General features: G+C 38.5%; 1 protein-coding gene across 3 annotated transcripts in view; it reads left to right on the plus strand.

Moving 5' to 3' along the window:
* RALY (RALY heterogeneous nuclear ribonucleoprotein) overlaps positions 1-24,458 on the plus strand; it is a 256,203-nt gene extending 231,745 nt beyond the window's left edge. For 2 of the 3 annotated variants that reach the window (XM_081948651.1, XM_081948652.1), the window contains 6 exons: positions 7,021-7,071; positions 9,949-10,109; positions 17,200-17,313; positions 19,027-19,190; positions 21,963-22,011; positions 23,993-24,458. In XM_081948651.1, coding sequence (XP_081804777.1) covers positions 7,021-7,071; positions 9,949-10,109; positions 17,200-17,313; positions 19,027-19,190; positions 21,963-22,007 — 535 coding nt within the window. In that variant the 3' untranslated portion in view covers positions 22,008-22,011; positions 23,993-24,458. The remainder of the gene's footprint in view (positions 1-7,020; positions 7,072-9,948; positions 10,110-17,199; positions 17,314-19,026; positions 19,191-21,962; positions 22,012-23,992) is intronic. The other variant, XM_081948653.1, reaches the window with a different exon arrangement.
* Positions 24,459-25,860: the final 1,402 nt, after the last annotated feature.

Consider the following 25,860-nt stretch of genomic DNA (forward strand, 5'->3'; position numbering starts at 1 on the left):
GATGTTAGAACAGCATGATTATAGGAGGTAGCCCTCTTACAACATCTCTCTGCTTCCTGTAATTATTGGCTGTCCTTGTTTTACAAATAAAAACATTTTGCTTAAAATTAGCCAACCAGCTGATCAGAGGCACCCTTTTGGCAAACTGAAAGGTTTTTAATTTCTCTAGTTGTCTAACAATTGTAATTTTTCTAATTGCATTAGGTTTTATGTCATCTTTGATTAAGGTTGACATAATAGTAAATGTAAATTGATTGTACTAGTGAATTTTATGGAACAATATAGGAAACTTTGCCTCAGCCCTTTGATAAGTCTGAGACCTGGTCAAAAAAACTATGCAGAAAGATCTTATAAAACTATGCTGGATTCTAATCAAATATCTACAACTATCTACAACTGGCAATTTCATATCTAGTCAGATGGAGTAACCTCAAATTAAGCACAGCATGGTTAGGCTAGAATGAACCTGGATGGGGGGAAAAGCTGATCTCCTACAAATGAATCCTTTGGTGCCTAATATACCATTAAGGAGCCTAGATGAATTCATTCTTCTGAAGTCCATTGTGAACCAGCCTGATCTGCCAGATGAAATACAGACTGGGAAAAGTTATTCACTGCCTTATGCCCTCTCAATGCAATTTTTAGCAACAATGTGGAAAAACCCAATCAAAATACTTTGGAATAATAAGTGGAATGTGAGGGATAGTGGCAATCTTTGAGATAATATATTTTCAATTATGCCTTTGCATCCAAGTTGAAATGAAAATCTTGTGCACTTTTTTTTAAAAAAAATTGCAAAACAGTCAGAAAAATATTTACAGTTAGGGTTAGGGTTTGATTTCTCTATCTCTAGTTAGGGTTAGTAAGTTAGTACTACAGTTTTAAGCATATTATTTTGGAAGTTAGGTCCAAAATATTTATTTGCATTCCTAGAATCATAATTCAGCTAACAAATGGTATTCAATCTTCTCAAGATGGAAAATTATATTTGTCCCAGGAAAATCTACTGGCATCCATTATGAAATATCCAGCGAAGAAGCAGCATCTAAGTAAAACAGAGGGTACTGGGTGAGGATGCTCATTGTTTCTCAGACATCTCTTCTTCTATAGGGATAGAATCAAAATCACGTGAAGTGTTAATACCACTTTATAAATGCCTTGGTAAGGCCACACTTGGAATACTGCATCCAGTTTTGGTCACCACAATGTAAAAAAAGATGTTGATACTCTAGAAATAGTGCAGAGAAGAGCAACAAAGATGATTAGGGGACTGGAGACTAAAACATATGAACCTAGAACTAAGAAGAAATTTCCTGACAGTTAGAATAATTAATCAGTGGAACAACTTGCCTCCAGAAGTTGTGAATGCTCCAACACTGGAAGTTTTTATGAAGATATTGGATAACCATTTGTCTGAAGTGGTGTAGGGTTTCCTGCCTAAGCAGAGGGTTGGACTAGAAGACCTCCAAGGTCCCTTCCAACTCTGTTATTCTGTTCTGTTCTGATTCTTCTCCAGCTCTTCTAAGTAATAGGCTGCCACAGAAGAGAAAAGTGGCTCTTATCAGAGTTCTGATCTGATTTCTCACGTAGGGGCTTTGCAATTAATCTGAGGTCACAAAGCATTAGCCTAAAGGTGGCATGCAGCTCTAAGGCTACATGATAATCATTTCTGTCTCAATAGGTAATAAGAGTTAGATTATACCAGTAACAGCAGATAAATCTCCCCTAACTTGCCCTCCCTTCCCCATTCAGGCAGCATCATACATCCATTCTCTCTTCTATTCGCCGTCTCTCACTGTGTTCTAAACAAATGCATACTCAGACTCCATTTTCCCATCACTCATTTCCCATTCTTTTCCTCTGTCTCTTATACACTTTGGCTGGATTTTCATACTATCCAAAACATTAATTCCAGGCTAATGCAACTTGATTTCAATGTTTGTTTAACAAGTTGTATCCAAATATATCAACCAAGTTACTGTGCAGCTAAAAACGTTGAGCTGGCTTATTCCAAGATACTCCTCACAATAGAGGTTCTCAATCATCCAGGTCATGGCTGCCCCAAAGGTGCTTTTCAGGAGGCAACTGGACTTTTTTGTTTTTTCTTTAGAAGACGTTTCACTTCTTGGATGAGAAGCAGCCATAGGATTCACATAGGTTTACCACCAGTTCGCAAATGTGAGCATGTGTGCACGTGCGCACACCTTCCATGCATGCCCTTTGTTCACATGTGCGGCATGCACGTTTGTGGGCAGTAGCGAAAATGAGGCTACATAGGACTTTTTGGAGCCAGGGCGGGTGGGCAGCCCCACCTGCAATTTGCCGCTACCAGTCCAGGCGAACCGGTCCAAACTGGCTGAATACCACCTCTGATGAGAAGTGAAACGTCTTCAAAAGAAAAAAACAAAGTCCAGTTGCCTCCTGAAAAAGCACCTTTGGGACTCCCCATAATACTAATTATGTGCCATCAAACCAGTGGTGGGTTCCGGATTCCGTTGCAACCAGTACGGTACCTATTTACCACCAGTGATGCTCCGCTACGCCTCTGTGATGCTCCAGCTGCTCGGTGGAGCATCACACAGGCACCGTATGCTCTGTGCACATAAGCCCTGAAAACTTCAAATACCGGTAAGGAGTGTGGGTGGGCAGGTGGGCCCTCTGGAGCACCATACCAGAACGGTACTTGGTGGTCCCAGCAGGCACCGGTACGCCCGTACTGGGCCGTCCCGGTCATAACCCATCACTGCATCAAACTGTTGTTGACTCTTATCATCAAAAACTTTATGGATACATCCTTACTGCCAACCTGTGGAAAATCAAATTATCCAACCCATTTTAGCTTATCAGGTATGTTGCATGAATCCAGCCAGTGAGGCACAAACCACAGAACAAGACTATTATTCTTACGGATATTTTGACCACACTGATTTGCCCCAGTCTCTTATTTGAAATACTCAAGATCTCATGGACCGGAAATTCATCAGACTTATATGGAAATTCTCTGAAGTATTAGACCATTGGGTGAGGATAACAGATGAACACAGGTATGACTTTGTATAACATTTGAACAGTTTTTTTCATGAGTTATTTTCAATTTCTGTTCATTGTATTTGATTAGAATCTATCTATATCTTCTATATACATATATAAAAATGGCTGTTTATGGGTACGCCTTGAGCAATACAATACAATACAATAGCAGAGTCAGAAGAGACCTTGGAGGTCTTCTAGTCCAACCCCCTGCCTAGGCAGGAAACCCTATACCATTTCAGACAAATGGCTATCCAACATCTTCTTAAAGACTTCCAGTGTTGGGGCATTCACAACTTCTGGAGGCAAGCTGTTCCACTGATTAATTGTTCTAACTGTCAGAAAGTTTCTCCTCAGTTCTAAGTTGCTTCTCTCCTTGATTAGTTTCCACCCCTTGCTTCTTGTTCTACCCTCAGGTGCCTTGGAAAATAGTTTGATTCCCTCTTCTTTCTGGCAACCCCTGAGATATTGGAACACTGCTATCATATCTCCCCTAGTCCTTCTTTCTATTAAACTAGACATACCCAGTTCCTGCAACCATTCTTCATATGTTTTAGTCTCCGGTCTCCAGAAATTTCAATGAAACTTGGTACACATATGACTTACTCTCTGGAGAAAAATACTATGGGGGGTAAGACCAGGGGTGGGCCCCTGCTGGCATTAGTACCGATTCAGTGCCTGAAAAATTTTGAACAGAACAGAAAATAAAGATGGCAGTGCCTAGGATAGAACCAGTACAGTCACGTGCTTGGCCAAGTTACTACCTATTCGGCTGAACCGGACCGAACCGGCAGTAACCCACCTCTGGGTAAGACACCCGTAACAACCCTCGGTGTGTGTTCCGTTAAAATACAGTTTGTTGTGCCTTAAAATGGCTTCTAAATGTACTGCCTTAAAATGGCTTCTACTGTACAGCGCAGTGGAGTTGCCATGGCAACAGCTTCACAGTACTCCACAAGGGGGCTCCCTCTGGTAAGGGGGAAAATCCAACATTAGAAATTACGCTTCTGGGGGCACAGGGAAAACATTTTTAACTAATCTGATTGTTGCTGAAATCAGAGTTCAGGGAGAAATTGCTCTTGCAATCACCTCTTCAGGAATTGCAGCAACGTTCATGGAAGAAGGGAGGAGAGCCCATTCCATTGCCACTTGACATCACCATTCCTACCTAATACAGGATTGGAATAAATAAATACCCAGGCAACATCGGGTTATCAGCTAGTATAGAATAAAATCAGTAGAATGTATATCATCAGTAGAATGAATGTTTACAGAACAGCTAAGCAAGATCAAACTTAATTAATACTTGGAAGGGTCGGTTGTAGGCTAGGCAAAAAAAAAATCAAAACAGCTTCCTGGAAAAAGGCTTGGCAAATAATTTGTTTATAGTTGTCTATGAAACCATCAGGAACTGAGCTCAATCCAAGGGAGATTGTGCACTATTATTTTTAACAGTCTATGAAAGGTACATTGCTTGTTTGAACAGGTCCCAATGTGGGGCTCTGGGGAGATAGCTTTTTCCACAATAAAAATAATGCTGCAAGAACACGGCTAAATCATTTTTTTCTCTTTATAATCTAACCGCAGCTTGAAGTGAGCTACTTTGGGGGAAAATATGCTATGCAAATTGTATGCTTAAATAAACAGCCTGCAAATGTTTGTCACAAATTAATAAAGAAAATCGGATCTTCAATATATAGGCAATCTCATTTCATGGCATTCTAGGATATGAAATTGATAAAAACTAGAAGAAATAGGAATGAGAATAAATAGTCTGTGCAGAAACCACATAGAACATAGGGCAGCCTCTAGTTCAATACCTATCTGAAATGTTAGAAGCTCCTGCAGTTCAGGGCAGTCAACACTGAACTGGAAAGAACAAAAAGAAATTGCAGGATGGGACTTCCGATATATTCAGAATAAAATAAGCATCTTTCCTCAAAGCTCTTGATTGAAAAAAATAAATGAACAGGTGGTATAAGGCTATTTGCAGATCCCAAAAATTTGCTGCTAGGATTGATTGAAATAGAATTTAAGGACAATTATTTCTATCTACCAATAATATTTTATTATTTCTTCCATCTAAGAAGGTCAGGATATAATTGTGAGACTATCCTATTTTATTGTAATAGCCACCCACTGGTAACAAGTTAATGATTGGGTTTATGCACACCAGGCGTGGGTGGCTGCCAGTTTTACTACCAGTTCACCACACGAGGGCGCTGTTCAATGAAAATTGTTCTTTGTGCATGCACGGAACAATTTACAGTGAACTGTGCACACACAGTCACTAAAAACCAAAATGGCAGCGGCCCAGCAGCAACCAGTTTGAGGGTGTGGCAGGCCTGGGTCCCTGCTGATTCTGCCACCCAGTCCTGAATTCCACTACCAATTTGGCTGAACCCGGCCAAATCAGGAGCAATTCACCTCTGATGCACACTAAACCCTGTTTACCTATGGTTTATAGGAGAAGTAAGAGTTGACTGAATTTGCTCAATACCCAAAGCCAAAACCAAATAAACCACATTATAATGGAAAAACATGTGAACCCAATGCACTAAAGTCACCAACTCTTTTATTCAACCCAGCTTTATACAGAAGACTCTCTGCACTCGTCAACCATAGAGTGCTTGCTTTGATGGAGATAATGAGCTTTAAATCTCTCTGGGCCTTTATTGTCTTGAAATGTCATGTTTGTGTCACCTGGTCAAAGGTGTCGAGCCAAAATTAAAATTTTCACTTTTAAGCTGACCTTTCCAACAAATGTATTCCTAACTACACTTCTTTTCACTAGGAAATGTCAGAGCTTTCAATTTCTATGATTTGCCAGCTGGATTTCTGTTTAAAGTTTTCTTCTAGGAAGGATTGCAATAATATACTTTCATTACTGTGTATAAAATATCCTTCTTGGAAGAGAAATAGAAATGGTGGGCTATTAAGTCACCCACTGGCACTGACGCAGTAGTTATAGCATCTGAACCAATTCTTGACAGGTGCTATTGCTAAAAGATACAAACCCACAATGGTGGGAGAGCAACTGCTTAGAAAAATTTCAGGCACCTGTACAGCCTACCTCCTCTCTGAAGACTCTCTACAGCCTCAGCAGGGCAGCATTGGCTATAAAGCAGCAACCTTGAAACAGGTGTGAGAGTTGTGTTTTGGAAGCTCTGCTGCCACATGTTCTGTCTCTTATTGTTTTAACCATTTAGTGGTGGTGGACTCTTGAGAACTTTATAGGCAAGTGCTCTCTATGCTACCTTGTCAAACCCCGCATCTTTCAATTGTTGGAGGTTCAACATGTATGTATTTGCATTTGTAACACTTATAGGTATAAGTGATGCATAAGAGATAAACATCTATTGTCCAATTCAATGCTTTTGTAGCTCTTTTGAGTCTGGGTCAATCTAATTGCATACAATTTTAAGGAAGAACCTGTGATATCCCAATCTACTATTTTTTTGGCTGGATCAGAATTCCCATCTGCTATCTATTTACCTTTTAGCAACCAAACAATAATTCAGTTCACACATAAATCCGTGGATTGTGAATAAGCATTATGAGATTGGTATACCTGTCACAGAGTGAAAAGTGTGCAGATTGTATATATTTGTACAATGTGTATGTTTTGTATTGTATGTGAGTCAAATGAAGTTTTGCCAGTTGAGATTCTGCATATCATTGTAACATCGATAAGAATCTGTGTCATAATGAAAATACTTTGTTTGTTTGTTTGTTTGTTTGTTTTTGATTACATGATTTTTTTGCAGATGCTGCCAAATGCCTTGTTGCGTCCTAAAACAAGCACAACATTAAATCTGAGTTCTTTGTGATATAGTTTTACTTCTCTAAATATATATTATCCAGAACTCCTGGTTTCCTTCCAGATCTATGAGACTGAATTCTGCTTCTTTACAGACGTTGCTTCAAAAAAGTAATTGGTGAAGCATAGTACTAATCCTGTTCTTTCTTTCTTTCTTTTTTTTTTGAAAGCAGTGGCTATGACTTTGACTATGATTACTACAGAGATGACTTCTATGACAGGTGAGCAAATAAGAGAAGAAGAGGGCTGTCACATTGATTGCTTTTTACTTTTATTTTAAATAGAGTGAACATAAAGGAGCATTTTGATAATGCTTGTGCAAAGCAAATTTAGATTGCTTATATTATCTACTTTGCCATGGTTTTATTTGAATGGCTTCTTCACTTTTCTAAGTATGTTGCTTTTGGCTCTATGGATGTAAAGATTTCTTTAAATGACTGAAAACTTGGATACAGATAGTCCTTGACTTACGACCAGTTGCTTACTGACATTCTAAGTTACGACATGCCTCCCTGTGAATACTTAACGACCTGGTTCCGAAGTTCTGAGAACTGGAGCCCACCCCCACCCTCCGCAGTCATATGATTGCATATGGGTGCTTGGCAATTATCCCATATTTATAGCTATTTGCAGCATCCCATAGTCACCTGACTGTATTTTATAAAAACTGGCATTTACTTCCAGTTTTTAGCAAAACTGTCCTATAGTTTTGACCAGTTTGGTCTAGTGGTTAAGGCACCAGACTAGAAGGCAGGCCAGGGATTGTTATTATGGGGAAAATAGGAGAAGGAAGGTATGTTGGATACATTCGCCACCTTGACTTATTTGTAAAAATAATAAAGGTGAGATGCAAATAAATAAAAATAGCAAACCATTAATGCCATAGTTATTGTTTGATGATTGCTGCAAGAAAGATATAAAATTGGGTCAATCACCTGGGTGACCCGATTTACAACCGTCGAGACTTACAAACCATGATCGGCAGGCACTATTACAGTTGTAAGCTGAGGACTACCTGTAATTGTTCAAAACTAAAAGTGAAAATATAAACTTCAAAACCTACATTTAAAAAAAAAAAAAAGCTTTAAAGCACCCTGTGCAGAAGTAAGTTCCAGTGAGTTTAATATGGTTTACTTACACTCCCATAACAGGGTAGCCTTGATCTTGTTAATTAATTTAGGATTCTGATATGTTAAAATACTAATTGCTAATTTATACAATTCTGATACAATTTTGTAAAAATAAAATTAAGTTATACAATATAAAAATATAACTGTTTGAGAAAGTTAAATTAGTGAGACATAACACACATATATTTTTGGATATTCTGGTTTATTTCTATGTCAGGGCAGGGCACTTCCAAAGATTTTTTTTCAGTGTGAAAAGATAACAGCATGGTTGTAATAAACTTTACTAGCTCTTGATTTAGAATCTGTGAAAGAAATATAATGGCCCTCTGTATGTTTTCATGGTAAAGATTCCATTCCTCTAACAAATTACCAGACAGACGTTTCAGATGTGTTCTTATCCAAAGATTGAAATGAAATGATCAAAACACATGCCTTGAATTTCTGCACTAGGTACAGCTATGGTATTAAAGAACTATCTTACAGTTTTTCTGTTAAGGAGACTGCTCCTCTATGGTGCTAACATTCTATAGATGTCCATGAGGAATCCTTGACTTCTTCATCTACTTTCCACTGGTTGTTTCCATTTCCCCAAAACAACCTGCCCTGTAAGAAATGCTATAGGAGACTTCATCCACACGGTTCCAGCCAACTATGCTATCTGCCAGAGGATTTCAAGATTGAGATTATTGGAGCGGCAAAACCCCAGAAGGGTTACCAAAAAAATCTTTTTGCTGTCATGAAGGAGATGTCCATCGTCTTGCAGCCCAGATATAGAAGCCTTGTTATTTTACTACTTGAGTAGCTACTCAATAGCCCCATTCTAAAAGCATCAAACATGCTCAGTGTCTATTGAGTTATCTTGCATCACCGTTTGCAGGTAGCAATAGCGACAGTTCTCTTGTTGTCTAGAGAATTGAATTCAATGAATAAACCCAAAGGCGGACTTGTTTCTTCCTTTCCATTTTAAGAAAAACCAAGATGTCTGAGCATTTGTACAATACAGTTTCTCTCCAAAAGATTAACATTTTTAAAATCAAAATAGAAGTGCCTAGTTGGCTGTAAAACAAGGGTTTCAGCAGCCATGAGGTATATGAAAAGAACTTTATTTTAACTTTTTTAAAAACGCAACTATGGAGGGTTTTTTTACATGAACGAAAAGCAAACTTTTGAACTAGTAGCAGTTGGAGCATAGAAGTGGAACTACAAAATTCCCCAAAGGTTACTAAATCAATCTTGTTGAATCTGAGAAGAGCACTTGGTGCATTTAAAGTTTAGCTTCAAAGTCCAGATCTATATGTTTTTATTACAGTCTGCTTCCAGGTGTTTGCTCTCTATCAAAGTGAGACATGTTTTTCAATAGGTCTTTCACCTCTCATCACCTCAACCTCTTTAGCTCTGATAAAAGACCTTGGCAATTAGGGCTGAGAAGGATCCAGACCCAATTGCTTAGGCAATTGTATTTTTTTCTTGCCTGGGGGTAATTTAGTATAAGTATTATCGGCTGCATCTTAGGAAAAAGTTTTGTGTCCTGTTTTAAGGAATGAGTAGGCCCCAAGTGGAGGTGGGAAGATGCTAAGATAGGACAGCCAAATAATTGCCTTGGATGATCTGTTCTAATATCCCAGAGATTTGCCTAAGGAATTCTCAAACATGAAACATTGAAGTATTTTTAAAAATGAATTAACGGCAACAATCTTGCTGTTAAAGCAACCTATTAAATAACTTCTTTGAGAGTTGTCAGCATTAACTTGCAGGATAATGGTTGAACAATACGTCTCCTCAGTAGTTTAATGATCAACTGTTATCTCTGATGGGCTTTATTGCCCAGGCAAGAACAGATGGCTGGAATGGATGAAGTCTTAGCTCCCTCTAGAGGGCATCAGTGGTTTTCATCGCTTGATCGGAAATATTTGGTAATGTATCTGGCTGGAATCGCTACCGCAAAGCATTTCTTCTTCTTTTGTATAGACTCTTTGAGTATCGAGGAAGAGTCTCTCCCATACCCAGGATGGTTCCCGGGAAGCGGCCACGAGTCACCATCCCTTTAGTACGACGTGTCAAAGCAACTATCCCGGTGAAGCTCTTTGCCAGATCTGCTGCTCTTGTGAACAGCTCCGCCAAATTAAAATGTAAGTTTCATGCTACTGTGCAGAGGTAATGTTTATAATGGTTTCAGACTTGCCTTTGAAGCAAAATGCACAAGAGCAGACATACATAGCAAACATAATTACTGATAAGTCTTTTATGTATTGCAAAACATTGGTTTTATTTTATTCTTGGATTTAATAATAATAATAATAATAATAATAATAATAATAATAATAATAATAATAATAATAATAATAATAATAATAATAAATTTATTTCTTAGCTGCACCCTCTCCCGAAGGACTCGGGGCGGCGTACAATAAAACACATAAAAAACAATACGGACAATACACACACAGAATAAATGAACACGCGTACATGGAGGAGGTATGAAGATAAGAAAAGACAGTTAAAACATAGTTTAAAATCCCCTAATAAAAGTCTAAAAGTCACAAAAATTAAAAAACCCATCAGGAGCAGTGTGAACGAACTATGGTTGAGCCAGGCCAGCTACTTGAAATAGGTGCGTTTATTGCAGTAGCTGTTTCTTACATACAGGTAGACATTTGAAGTTATGATGGACCTTATCTTGGGGCTACGTATGACCCAGTTTCAAAGTTCTGATGTCCACACACCCCTCCTAGTCATCGAATTTTGAGCACTCAACAAGAACATATTTATGAATATTTGCAGCCTTCCACAATTACATGACCGAGTTTTATGACAGTTTTGCCAAAAAAAAACAAAAAACAACCCATTTACTTCCATTTTTTTGACAAAACGTAAATAGTAAACCATTAGCTTGCTTAATGACTGCAGCAGCTAATTTATGAACACTGCGTTCACTTAACAACCACTGCCAAAAACGTTGTGAAATCGGGTCAGTTACATGACTGACCTGTTTTACAACCATTATGACTTAAAATCATAATGGGGGGGTCTCTATTATGGTCCTAAGTCAATGATTATCTTGACTTAGGCTGCTTACAACAATTTTTTATTTAATAAATTTATTGGCCACCCATCTTACCGCAGGGTAACAGTGAAACACACACATGAGAGTGAAAGCAATACAATTGAAATCAGAATTAATACTGGTATCATGAAAATCAATTATCTCTTCAAAGTTTGGTAGGAAATGCATTGTTGCCATTTCCCTAAACATTAGGAGGGTGCTGGAGAACACATCTCCCTGGGGAGAGATTTCCACCATTTGGGAACCCCAAAAAAGAATGCCCTCTCCTGTGAACCAGATAGCTCAGTTTATACAATAGTAGAGTTGGAAGGGACCTTGGAGGTCTTCTAGTCCAACCCCCTGCCTAGGCAGGAAACCCTATACCGTTTCAGAGAGATGGCTATCCAACATCTTCTTAAAGACTTCCAGTGTTGGGGCATTCACAACTTCTGGAGGCAAGCTGTTCCACTGATTAATTGTTCTCACTGTCAGGAAATTTCTCCTCAGTTCTAAGTTGCTTCTCTCCTTGATTAGTTTCCACCCATTGCTTCTTGTTCTACCCTCAGGTGCCTTGGAGAATAGTTTGACTCCCTCTTCTTTGTGGCAACCCCTGACATATTGGAACACTGCTATCATGTCTCCCCTAGTCCTTCTTTCTCTTAAGCTAAACATACCCAGTTCCTGCAACCGTTCTTCATATGTTTTAGTCTCCAGTCCCCTAATCATCTTTGTTGCTCTTCTCTGCACTCTTTCTAGAGTCTCCACATCTTTTCTACATCGTGGCGACCAGAACTGAATGCAGTATTCCAAGTGTGGCCTTACCAAGGCATTATAAAGTGGTATTAACACTTCACGTGATCTTGATTCTATCACTCTGTTGATGCAGCCTAGAACTGTGTCGGCTTTTTTGGCAGCTGCTGTACACTGCTGGCTCCTATTTAAATGGTTGTCCACTAGGACTCCAAGATCCCTTTCACAGTTACTACTATTGAACAAGGTACCACCTATACTGTACCTGTGCATTCCGTTTTTGTTGCCTAAATGTAGAACCTTACTCTTTTCACCATTGAATTTCATTTTATTAGATAGTGCCCAATGTTCAAGTTTGTCAAGATCTCTCTGTATCTTAAGCCTATCTTCTGGAGTGTTGGCTATTCCTGCCAGCTTGGTGTTTCTGGAATGTGGGCATGTAATGAGCTGTAAGAATAAATCTGACAAAGAGGTGGAACAGCCACAGTGAAGGCAATGTCAGATAAGATAAAATCTGAGTCTAAAGCAGGAATGGAACTTGAGAAAATATCTGACTTGACCTTCCTTAGTTCTCCTTCTGGCAAAAGTAGGGAATAGGGAGGCACACTCAGAGTTGCAAGATTCTGTTTCTGTAATCCTGTAGTAAAAGTAGTTTCAGTATTCATGACCATGGTGTTCAAGTCTGGTCTAACTCAAAGGACTGGTATCCATCATGCAACTCTGAATGCTCTTTTTCTAGAGAAGCAGAAGATCTTGCTTTGGACTTGGGTTTCTCTTTGTGTGATTGTTGCCTGGGTTGTGGCACTTCCTGCTGTTCCTCAAGGTTATTGTCACAATCTATTACAGGCAGAGGTGGGTTTCACAGATGTTTACCCCCAGTTTGCCATGTGTGCACACGCTCACTTCGTGAGTGTACGCGCCTTCCGTGCATGTATGCGGCCTTCCATGTTGGCGCGTGGGGCTTGCATGCATGCACGCGGCTTAAAAAACATGGCTAAATAGGATGGCATAGGGCCAGGGCAGATGGGTGGGCCCAAACTGGTCCGAACCAGATGAATGCTACCTCTGATTACAGAACATCTTCAAAAGGGCCCCAACTGCTGATTTATCTAACTAGGTAGGTTGATAGTAGAAGAAGCAGTCTTTAGAACTGCAAAGGTGGAAATGGCCACTTATGCTAGTATTTTTCAACTTTGGCAACTTTGAGAAACATGGACATCAACTTCCAGAATTCTCAAGTCAGCATGTTAAAGTCAACACATCTTAAAGCTGCCAGGGTTGAGAAACACTGATTTAAAACATTACCAGAACGGAGCAATGTTCCTGGGAGTCAGATAGTAAGCAGTAGTAGAGTTAGGTTGATTAACTTTCTGGTTGTCCATTAACTACATGACTAAAATATTTTTGGCACCATCTTCCAGATAAAGACCCAATTGAAATGGGTCCAAATAGTAAGTTTCATCCAAAGGCATTTGAAGCTGTGAGGGCAGCACTTTCTTAATCACCTTACCTACAAATGGAAGATTTGAGAGTGGCTCATAATTAAGAGACCTTCCAGGGCAAGGAAAGGCTTTTTATTTAAGTAAAAGATCTTAGAACTGTTTCTTTAAACAGATTGGAATATATTTCATATTCAATGAGATATACATTATCTCCCCTAACCATGGAGTCAGTGGCAACCTGGTTATTTGATCAGGATAGGCAAGGGTAGAATGAGCTGCTAATGATCTTGCCAAGCCTGTGAATTAAAATAAATCTATACTGTATAAAAAAAAAAGAATGGTTGTTTTTTATTTATTAATATCATACTTTTCTGCCCTCAAAAGAATAGTTGTAAAAATACAAGCAAAATATATTATAAACAATGACAATAAGAAATAAATGGAGCATTAAAAATAAACACATACTCATCACAGAAAAAAGGAAAAAATACATCAAAGCCAAGTACTTAGTGAAAGAGAAAATATTTGAAACACATAGTGGAATGAGCCAGTTTGGTCTCCATAGCAAGACCGTTCGGCTAATGTTTTGTCAGTGCTTTTTACCACAAAAACTGGCTGCCAATGAGATACAATGGTTTGGTAACTACAGCCAGAAACATCTGAATTCAAACTGTCACTGAATAACAAAAGGCTAAATGGCTGGAGGAAAGAATACATGCCCTTGACTGAGCTTTTTGCAAAAATAAAAAGGTGATGTTCAAATTATCATCTCGGTTCTATTATTGAATTAATCCTTCCTCTTTACACAATACAATACAATAGTAGAGTTGGAAGGGACCTTGGAGGTCTTCTAGTCCAACCCCCTGCCTAGGCAGGAAACCCTAGACCATTTCAGGCAAATGGCTATCCAACATCTTCTTAAAGACTTCCAGTGTTGGGGCATTCACAACTTCTGGAGGCAAGCTGTTCCACTGATTAATTGTTCTAACTGTCAGGAAGTTTCCCCTCAGTTCTAAGTTGCTTCTCTCCTTGATTAGTTTCCACCCATTGCTTCTTGTTCCACCCTCAGGTGCCTTGGAGAATAGTTTGATTCCCTCTTCTTTGTGGCAACCCCTGAGATATTGGAACAATGCTATCATGTCTCCCCTAGTCCTTCTTTCTCTTAAGCTAAACATACTCAGTTCCTGCAACCGTTTCTCATATGTTTTAGTCTCCAGCCCCCTAATCATCTTTGTTGCTCTTCTCTGCACTCTTTCTAGAGTCTCCACATCTTTTTTACATCGTGGCGACCAGAACTGAATGCAGTATTCCAAGTGTGGCCTTACCAAGGCATTACAAAGTGGTAGTAACACTTCACATGATCTTGATTCTATCCCTCTGTTGATGCAGCCTAGGACTGTGTTGGCTTTTTTGGCAGCTGCTGCACACTGCTGGCTCATATTTAAATGGCTGTCCACTAGGACTCCAAGATCCCTTTCACAGTTACTATTCTGAGCAAGGTACCACCTATACTGTACCTGTGCATTCCATTTTTGTTGCCTAAATGTAGAACCTTACTCTTTTCACCATTAAATTTCATTTTATTAGATAGTGCCCAATGTTCAAGTTTGTCAAGATCCTTCTGTATCTTAAGCCTATCTTCTGGAGTGTTGGCTATTCCTGCCAGCTTGGTGTCATCTGCAAATTTGATGAGTTCCCCATTTATTCCCTCATCCAAATCATTGATGAAGATGTTGAAGAGTACTGGGCCTAAAACAGAGCCTTGGGGTACTCCACTGCATACTTCCCTCCATGTAGATGCAGTTCCATTGAGGACTACACGTTGAGTGCGGTTGGTCAGCCAGTTACGAATCCATCTGGTGGTGATGCTGTCTAACCCACATTCTTTTACTTTATCTAGTAGTAGGTTATGATCTACCTTATCAAAAACCTTACTGAAGTCCAAGTAAACTATATCGACAGCATTCCTCTGGTCCACTAATTTTGTCACATTATCAAAGAATGCAATAAGATTAGTCTGGCATGATCTGTTTTTGACCAATCCATGTTGGCTTTTGGCTATTACTTTGCTTTTAGGTGTTCGCAAATTCGTTGTTTGATTATTTTTTCCAGAATCTTTCCTGGTATTGAGGTCAGGCTGATAGGTCTGTAGTTTCCTGGATCTAATTTTTTCCCTTTTTTGAAGATGGGAACCACATCAGCTCTTTTCCAGTCCTCTGGTAGTTCCCCAGTGTTCCAGGATCTCTGAAAGATATAATTCAGTGATTCTGAGATCTCGTCTGCTAGTTCCTTCAGAACCCTGAGGTGTAATCCATCCGGTCCTGGTGATTTGAACTTGTCTAGAGTAGACAGGTGCTCACTTACCATTTTCTTCCCTATTTCAATTTGTGTTCCTAATCTGATTTTTGTGGTGCTGCTTTTGACAGGTTGGACTGTTTTATCCCTTTGTGTAAAGACAGATGCAAAACTTGAGTTAAATAGTTCTGCTTTCTCCCTGTTGCTTGTCACCTTCTTGCCACTTTCTCCTAGCAATGGACGAATTGTTTCCTTAACTTTTTTCTTGTTTTTAACATGTTGGAAGAAGCTTTTTTTGTTAATTTTTACTTTTGTGGCAAGCCTTTCTTCATTGTGAGCCTTAGCTTTCCTCACTTCATCTTTACAGGCACCGGCTATTTGCTGATATTCTGCCTTAGTTATGTCCCCCTCCTTCCACTTTTTATACTTACCTTTTTTGTCTTTCAGTTTGTCAGATAGTTCTTTATGCAGCCATGCTGGTTTCTTTTGGGAGCTGTTATTTTTCTTCTTCATTGGTATTGTGCTAGACTGGGCTTTTGTAATCTCATTTTTCAAAATTTCCCAAGCTTCTTGAGTTGTTTTCCCCTTGAGGATTCTCATCCATGGAATTTTTCCCAAGCTCTCTCTAAGTTTAAGTTCAGAAGTTCATCTAATGAACTTCTTTTGAACTGTACTGCATCATTCATGCACCAGATTTTTTTGGAAATAAAAATAGGAAAACACTGCTTTCCTCCTTTCCTAAGAAAGTAAAACATTCCAGTATAAACAGTATTCTCAGTTTTGCCAACATGGAAAACTGAGTGAAAATTATATGAAATTAAAGGCTGGGAAGTAAATGTCAGGCTGGATGCAATCTGAGGGATCCATTCACCTTACAGCAAGAGGTAACATATGCAGTTATTTGCCCCAAATAGCTGATCTGGATACAAGAAAGAAATAGCAGTGGGCTCGTGAAATACAGTTTTACAAAAAGAAAAGAAATATGTTAGTTAAAAAGAATTTAAGGGGGCAAAAAGGGACAGGGTGGAGTTTAAGATAGTCTGTTCAACAGCTCAAAATCCACTTGACAGGATGGCACAAAAATAAGGAAATAATGTAATGGAGAATCCTAAATAAAGGGGTTCAACATGCCCGTTCAATGTGATGCATATATTTGTGTTTATTTACCTGTAAGGATCATTTTGTCAACTACTAAGTAGTTATGTAAATTATAAATTAAGGGGAACTCTTTCTACAAAGTTCAAGGAATGAGGTGAAAGATTTCTCTGTTGTTTTTTTATTGGCTCAGAGCTGCAAATTTTGTACCTCGCCAAAGCTGGGAGAGTGAATAAAGGAATTATTTGATATCTACAATATCACCCTCTTGCCAGAGTCAATATAGCACAGGGCTTCCAAACCCTTAAGTAGCTGTGCACTAGCATTTAGGTTTTGGTAGTTTGTTCCCATTGTTGGTGCACTCTGATGGGAGAAATGGTACCTGCCAAAATTCTCCTGTCTTCTCCTCAGCTATGAAAGGCAAATGAGACCCTGTCCTATACTGAACCCAATAAGCCCTTATTGTGATGGACGCCAAGCAGGACCTGCAACTTAAAAGGTATATGTGAAGTATAATTAAATATCTGCTCAAGCAAATTGCTCATTCGTACTAGACAAAAGAATAAGGCTTTCTTCTAACTTTTGTCTTCCAAGTGAAATGCAGTGAACTGCAGACAATTAAAACTGAGCTGACGCAGATCAAATCCAACATTGATGCTCTCTTGGGCAGATTGGAGCAGATTGCTGAACAACAGAAAGCACCCACAGGTCAGTTGGCTGATTGCAAATGTCTCCTCAATAACACCAAGACAAGTAGGAGTTCAAGTGCAGAAAGTCAGCGCCAGGTTCCTAGTACTGGCTGGCCTTCCTTTTTTCAGGACAAAAGGCCTTTGGTACTTTTTGCAATTACAGTCCAGCTCTCTGATGCCCTTGTTCCATTCCTAGGAGCTAGTACGGAGCGGGAGGTGTTTCTCCATCCTCAACTACAGCACCTCCAGCCAGCAAGGGCCAAAGTGGATGATGACTAATGGTGTTATAATCCAATCTGTCTGTAGGCACCATATTGGGTAAAACTGCATCAGTGTTATTAAATATAAGTGACTGTTTCTAGGCAATCTAAAGTATGGGCATATTTCGCTGGCATCTATATTATAAAGATCATAATAGCAGAACAAGACCAAATAGCCCTTGGAAACCTGTGATTTCAAAAAACTATCAGGCTTCCCATCTGAATATAAAAGTATTCTGAGGTTCCCCTGCTGATTTTTTCTCCTTGAGAATATATTTTCATTGGTTAGTTGTGCTAGTAAAGGATGCAGAGGCTGATAGGAATCTGTAGCTCAGCAGATTACATAGTTCAAAACCTCTGAAGGACACCATTTCCCTATTCATAGGCTGCAGTCCTCCAGAGATTGGATTCCAATTTCCATCAATCTTAATCAGATGAAGGGAGCCACAATCTAGTTGCATCTGGAAGCCTAACAGGCTTTCCATTCTTGCTCTATTTCATATATCTAAATGACAGTAACCTTCCTTGATAGATATATATATATATATATATATATATATATATATATATATATATATATATATATATATATATATATATATATATATATATATATACATACATACATACATACATACATACATACATACATACATACATACATACATACATATATATATATATATATATATATATATATATATATATTTTATGCCTGTCCCCTGCTATATGCAGTAGTAGATTTAACACACACATACAAAGAAACAGAATAGAAACATTCTAAGTGGTTTTCATCTCTTCATCCAGCCCAAATCCCCAAATGATTATTTGTATTGCTTCTAAACCATGCCCAGTTTTAATTCATGGACTGCATTCACCAAGGTTAACCTAGGTTTTTTTTTTCAGTTAACCCATTTTCTGTTTTTGCATTATGTATTGAACCATAAAGTAATATGTATGGCCTCGGTTCACAAAAAATATTAAGTTACAATGAAACTAACTAGATTTGTTAATAACGTGAACCAAGACATATAAATAAAGCCAAGAATTATTTGTGAGACTACTTTTCTCTAAGCCTGGACCCTGAGATATTAATCTCAGGTTATAGTTTGGAATAACCAGCTATTAAATGATAAAAGGGAAAGAAATGAAGTGGTATTTCTCCGGGCAACCTTGGGAAGATGTCAGGATCATAGGCTCTGTTAAGACTCATTGCAGACATTTCCCCAGGAGATATTCCATTCATTTTTTTTCTTTCTGATAAGATGTTCCCAGCATTTGAGTCCAGGTGCCATTTTAATTTTTCATGATGCTCCCAATGTGACAACATACAGGGATAGTTGGTGAAACGCAATTAGTTTCCAGCTTGGATTCTTGATTATTTAGATATGCTGAGATAAGCCAAATAAGGCCTGCCAACGAAACAGGGTCCTCAATTCACATCAGTATTTTACGATTTGGCTTTTTTGCAGAAATCAGAAAAAAGGCAGATGGAAACAAAAGTGAAATTTCTCAGGAAGACACATCATCAGAAGCAGAGGTGAACATGGAAGAGCCATTAAATGGGGAAGAAGAAGAAGAAGAGGAGGAGGAGGAGGAGGAAGGCCTTGTGCAGGATGATTGTGAGGATGAATTGGTAAGATGTAGCAGGAAATCTTAGGTTTCACATCCACATGATATACTTTGGATTTACACAGTTATACCAGTTCTCAGTCTTCAATGGAAGGTAATATTTTCCCATTGCCATTAATAGATAAAATTATCTCTTAACATTATAGTGAATTACAGATGGGTCACAGATCATATCCTTTCCTTTTCATTTGAGGAAAAAAAGCATTTAATGTGTTTATTGATGCTAAAGAATGAGATTTTATCTTTCAAATTTGTATCATCAGTGAACTGACTCAAAGGTGCTTTTTCAAAAGGCAGCTGGGCTTTCTTTGTTTTTTTTTTTCTTGAAGACATTTCGCTTCTCATCCAAGAAACTTCTTCAGTTCTTCAGGGAGAAACAAAGAAAATCCAGTTGCCTTTTGAAAAAAAGGACCTTTAGGATAACCATGACCTGTATGACTGAAAATCTCCATAAATATCAATGAACTGGGGTTTTGTGATCTGTCAGACCTTAGCTAATACCAGAGAATTTACTTTCAGATATGCTAGTGTCTGAATATAAAGATGGGAATGAAATTACAGTCCTCCCAACTAATTCAACACATAACAATGCAAAGGAAATAAGCTATTTAGTAGGGAAGAAGGTATGGGAATGGTGAATCACTAATTTCTTTTAAAAACTAACCACTGCAATGACATCTTTTAAAGACAGAGTTCTAAATTTGGGTATTGGATTAAGATTGAGAATCATATGACACACTCGTCGGTGATATCTTCAGAAGTTGACATTCCAGTCCACCTGTCAAAGTCATGTTTAGTTTAGTTTAGTTTAGTTTAGTTTAGTTTATTGTCATTGCACCTCCTACAACGAAATTAAATGCCCTTGTCAGTGTACATTATAACTATAAAAATAAAACACAAACACATCCTTCACATTCTATACAATTGAAAACCCCTGATATTGCATTAATATTGCACTATATAATAGAATTCAATATGGTTACTGCCCTGGGATAGAACCTGTTTTTCAGCCTATTTGTCCTTGTTTTTTATCCGTCTGCCAGATGGTATTAGTTCAAAAGAAAGGGTGCCCAGGATGAGATGGATCTTTAAGAATGTTTTGAACTTTCGATGTTTAGTCAATGCTTATACTTCCAATGCCCCCTTGCTATTTAGTCAGCAAATTGCAACCAGCATGCCTTCCATAGAAGGCTTCCATATTGTGTTGGTCAGAGGAAGGGCTAAGAAGTTATCTGCAGACCTCTCACATCCTGGACATAAACTATTCAACTCCTTCCCTTGGGACAGTGATATGGGGCATTGCACGCCAAAACAATTAGACACAGGAACAGTTTTTTTCCCCTCATGCCATCACTCAGCTGAACATCTAACTCTCACAGTACTGTATCCATGTAGCATGGCTGTAGCACACATAGTCCTCAACATACGGCCACAATTAAGCAAATTTATGTTGCTAAGTGAGGCATTTTTTAACTGAGTTTTGCCCCATTTTTCAACTTTTCTCGCCACATTTGTTAACTGAATTGTTAATTGTAGTTGTTAAATTAGCAATACGATTGTTAAGGGAATCTGCTTTCCCCATTGACTTTGCTTGTCAAAAGGTTACAAAAAGATGATCACATGACCCAAAGTCATAAATGTGAGTCAGTTGTCAAGCATCCCAAATCATGCGACCATGGGAATGCTACAAATGGTCATAAGTGTAAAAAATGGTCATAAGTCACTTTTTTCTTTGGAGATTAACTTTTAAATATATTTTAAAGAAATCCAATCTATTTAATATTGCAAATATTTGATCATCAAGCCGTTTAAAGTTACAAATATTTGTGTCTGGCATAGAAATACAAGCTTTACACTCCAGGTATTTCATTACATCTCAATATTTGCATCTTTGAAATGGGACAGAATGTATATTGGCCAGTGAACAGGACCTGTTACGAATCTTCTATGAATATAAATAAATAAAACAATCATTATTCTTATCCTATCTTAATGTTCTACTTTAGTTTTTGATAGAAGATAGGTTATAAGTATTTAAATAAATGAATGCATGATTACCTAGTTCAGGTTGATGTGAAGCAGTGGTGGGTTCCTTACCGGTTGGAACAGCCCCGGGGTCACCCACATGCACGCGGTGCACATGTGCATCATACTTGCCTGCAATGCTTCCGCAAGCCTCTGCAACGCTCCAGCTTCTCGGCGGAGTGTTGCACAGGCACCGTACAGGCCATGCGTGGAAGCGCCAAAAGCTTAAGGCACAGGTAAGGAGCAAGGGCGGGAGAGTTTGCCCTCCGGAGCATCGTACCGGAAAAGTATCCAATGCTCCGGACTGGCTCCTGTATGCCTGTTTTAAGTTTCCTTAAAACTGCCAAATTACAGATCAAACAGATCAATACAAAATTAATAAACTGGCACAGAAGCTACCTGGTTTCCCTATTACAATAGAGAATTTCTATCCAAACCCTGGTAATTCTTCCTATGCAAAACAGAAAAAGTATAGCAAAACTTTTATTTGCAGAGAATAAGTTAGCATGCATAAACCAAAGATGCCCTTTTTATCCTTTGTGCGTTGATTTCCTGATCTTTATTTATGCTTAAGTGATCAATCTAAAGGAGAAGGGGAATCCTACAAATTCTATTTAGGAATGTCTCTTTCAGTTTAAAAATGACTTCACTTTTAAATAGATATGTATAAATGTATGTTTTGGGATTGCTTTTATTCTTTCTTTTTCTCTTTCCTTTCTTTTTTTTCTTCTTTTCTTTCCTGCTTCTTCAGGAGAATAGCCATTTCACATATGTGGAAGATTCCAGCCTACAGTAATTAGGTACAGATTCCATTCATGACAGCAAAATCACATTGAATTGTGTAAAATAATATTTAATTATTCATATTTTTATTTAATAACACATGTTTAAGTTTCACTTTCTTCCTTTTTGGAGAGGTTTTTTTTTTCTTTACAAAACATTTATTACTTTATATCATGCTATTTATAACTTCATAGTAGTGGATGACAGAAGGACTATAATATGCATCAGACGCACACGCATGTAAGGGGAAATTACCTGCGTTTTTGTACTATCAGCCCACTGTTATTGTCCTGAAACTCAGCTGCCTTTCTGCTGACATGAAAAGAAACAGAAAAGGATGAAGAAGAGGATTTACAGAAAAGATAGCAAAAGAAAGTTTGGCCTACAAGTGATTAATCAACCAGGAGTGTTTCTCTGTCTCTTGATAACCATCAGGCTACATAATTATATTTTTGTCAACCTTCTCTACTCATTGTACCTATTAATGATAATGTCAACGTTCCTGAAAACCCCAACTCCAATGAAACTCTGAGACAAGCATTTTCTCAAAGCTCCCATTTATTAGAGTAGGTATACAGGCACATCTGGGAAAATCCGAATCTGAGATTTCCGGGCTTTCCCTCAGTAAGTCAGAAGTCAAAACCCACTCCCTGCATCCATCAATCCATCACATGGTCCAATCCCCATCCATCCCAACTCGAGACATCACTCCAACCACTCCTCCTCCAGGTGCAGGAATGCCATCATCTTGACCGAAAAGAAGAATGCTATTTTGTCTATATTCCCTCTACTAAATCCCCTCTCCTACTTTCCCAAGCACAAGAATGTGGCAGCGTGGAAGCTTCCGGTGTTAATATGGCTTCCAAAGGTGACAGATTGCCCTTGACATTTCATATAAAAAAGAAAATATGGTATATAAATTTGAAATAGTAAACACATTAATTACCCCCTCCTTCCTTCCTTTGCCTGGCATATCACACCAACAACAAAGAGGGAGGACCACAAGAAGTTAGAACCTTTCTTGATATATTTTGCTGGACAAATGTTGACCTACAGGACTGCCATTGGGTCTCATGGATCAATAGTTTTGTAGGACCCAGGAAAGTGGTCCTCCCAGTGGACTATCATTACTACTCACACATACATACATAAATACATACATCCCAAATCTTAGTATTAAACTGGGAGCCTTGTAATCAGCATTCACTACTGAAATAGTCATTGTATCAAGAGATGCAGAATAGAGCTTTTCCTTTCTAGAAGCAGGAAAGAAAACAGTCTGTAGAGAGTCTACTTTCTTGAGACAGGAGGTACCATGATGTGCCATGAGTATAATTCCACAATATATAATGTATGGTTTTACATTTGAAATCATGCCTGCTAAGCCAGGTTGTCTCATAATGATCCATTTGGTTTTTAGCCTTGGTCCAGTGCCATTTCCTGCATTGTTGCACTAGGAAATCTACTCTTTATAATCTGAGATATCACTTAGAAAGATGAAGGTGGTTGTTATCTGTTCTCAGGAGTAAAACAATTCTTCATACAGTTTCCTAAGGATTAAGAAGACAAATAATTATAAAAGCAGAAAGGAACACTGTCTAAAGTTGGGGCATACAGCATACGGTATGCATATTTTGAATATTTGACCCAGGCATGTCATAAGAATTTTGAATGAAACATTCATTTATATCCCAGCAATGCAGCCACTAAGATTCCCAAACATAATTTACACTTATTCATACCAAAGGTACACAGAAGCTAGCCCTAGGAGTCTCAACATGGGCAATTGAAGAGATAGATTGATTGATTAATTAATTAATTAAAAGAAATCTACCATAAGTGTAGAAAAAACATATATTTTGTCCTTTGACCATTTTTCTAAAATGAAAATACTTTCAACCAGCCCATACTAAGAAACACAAAACGTGTTGTGCGATTTATTAAACTGAAGCCTACTTCAAAATTGAATTATCCTTCATTATCTTTTTTTTCTTCAAGGTTCCTTCTTTGTACAATATTGTAAGATGGTTTATTCCTAGTTGCCAACTTCAAAAATAGACGGAGCGTTGTTTGCTTAGCAGGGTAACCCAATCTTTCAGACTCCAACTACTGTTCAGGAAAGGGTGAGAATCACATTTTCATGCGGGCCAAATTCAGAGAAGCTGATCCTACCCTTCTAAGGATTTCTACTGGAAGATATACAACCAGATGTAAGGATTTTCTCTTCTTCAGGACATATTAACAGAAGATTGCGTCTCTCAAAGCACAGTAATTTACAACAATTTCTTTGTTGAAAATACAAGTTAAAAACAGGCAAGCATTGTTTTTCTTTTCTCTTTTCTTTAATCTTTTGGCTCTTCTCTATTAGCTTATCCTGCAAAGTTTGATCACTTTGGCGTTCCTAGCTATCTTCAAAATGCTTCCTAGACTTTGTTTTGCTATGAACAAATGCAGGACTGAAGAATGGAAGAAATGGGGTGGGGGGGGGATTTGTACATAAAATCCTGTATAATAAAAGGAAAAACTTGATTCATGATGTAAGCCCAGGATTATTATTATTATTATTATTATTTTGCTGTTATTGCTATTTGAATAAGATACATTTCCAAATATTATATTGGATTTAGGCTACCTCTTCATCACATGGGATATTTTGGTTCACACTACCACTGCCTATTTTCTTTGAATCTTTTGCTCTCTATGTTGTTCTCATTTAATGTACATTAAAAATTGTGTCCAAACCAAACTATACATGGAAGCTGCCACAATTAGTGCTCAGAGTTTTAGTTATATTCTTTTCCTGGATACTCCATTCCATTTTCTTCTTTCATCCTGCTACCAACATCAGCCAATATTCCACATCCATTGAGTGTATTGAATAATCACACCTTTTGGGAGGGTTCTACTGCCTCCCCTGTGCTTTTCTACTAAACTTCAATTTTATCATATGCTGCTTTTTAACTTAGAATGAAATCTAAATGACACCCAGAAGAAAATAATCATAATACTTTAGGTAGAAAAGTTGCTACGTTTTGTCATTTCTTTTTCAAAAAGAAAATAATAAAATTTGATTCTATTTCTTGTGAGCTTGGTCTACTGCCCAAAACGGAGGGGTAAAAAAAGCAGATTTACTTAGCCACAAACCACAAAACTATATGACCAAGAGATACAGACCCCCCAAAAAAGGGGGGGTGAAAGAAATTGGGAAGAAAGTGACAAAGGCACTGAGAGCCCTGACTCTCAAACACAGCTGGATTCAGGGGCAAGACGCTAAGTGAGATCTTCTTATGGAAAATAATGGTGGCGGCAGTATTTACCAAGCCTTTATGTCAAGGAAACACAGCTCAAAAGAATAGGCCCAGAGTACTTCTGGGGCAGATAGTGTGAGATCCCCATCCTGTCACGCTGCAAGTTTATGCCCTCCCGTGTAACCTATATTCACTGGAGTTTCAGTGCTGACATTACCCTTTAGAACAGGTGTCAAACTCAAGGCCCGCAAGCCGGATCCGGCCCACGGGGTGCTTAGATCTGGCCCTCTGGGCCGCCCTGGAAACAACGAAGGATCGGCCCTTGGTGATTCTGCCAGTGAAAACAGAGCTCGGGAGGGTTACAGGCCGTCGCAGCGAAAAACGGAGCTTGGGAGCTCGTTTTCACTGGCAAAGCACTCAGGCCACCACAGGTGCCCCAACATAAATGATGTCGAGCTGGCCACGTACACCCTGGCCACCCACCCACACCACCCCGAAGGTCAAGCACAACCCTGATGTGGCTCTCAATGAAATTGAGTTTGACACCCCTGCTGTAGAATATCTGGTACATTCCAGAAGCCATTGTTCCCTCAATAGCTTTGAGGTTTCTTGATCCTA

This window comes from Natrix helvetica (genome assembly GCF_964273705.1).
Source record: "Natrix helvetica genome assembly, chromosome: 3".
Lineage (NCBI taxonomy): Eukaryota > Metazoa > Chordata > Lepidosauria > Squamata > Natricidae > Natrix > Natrix helvetica.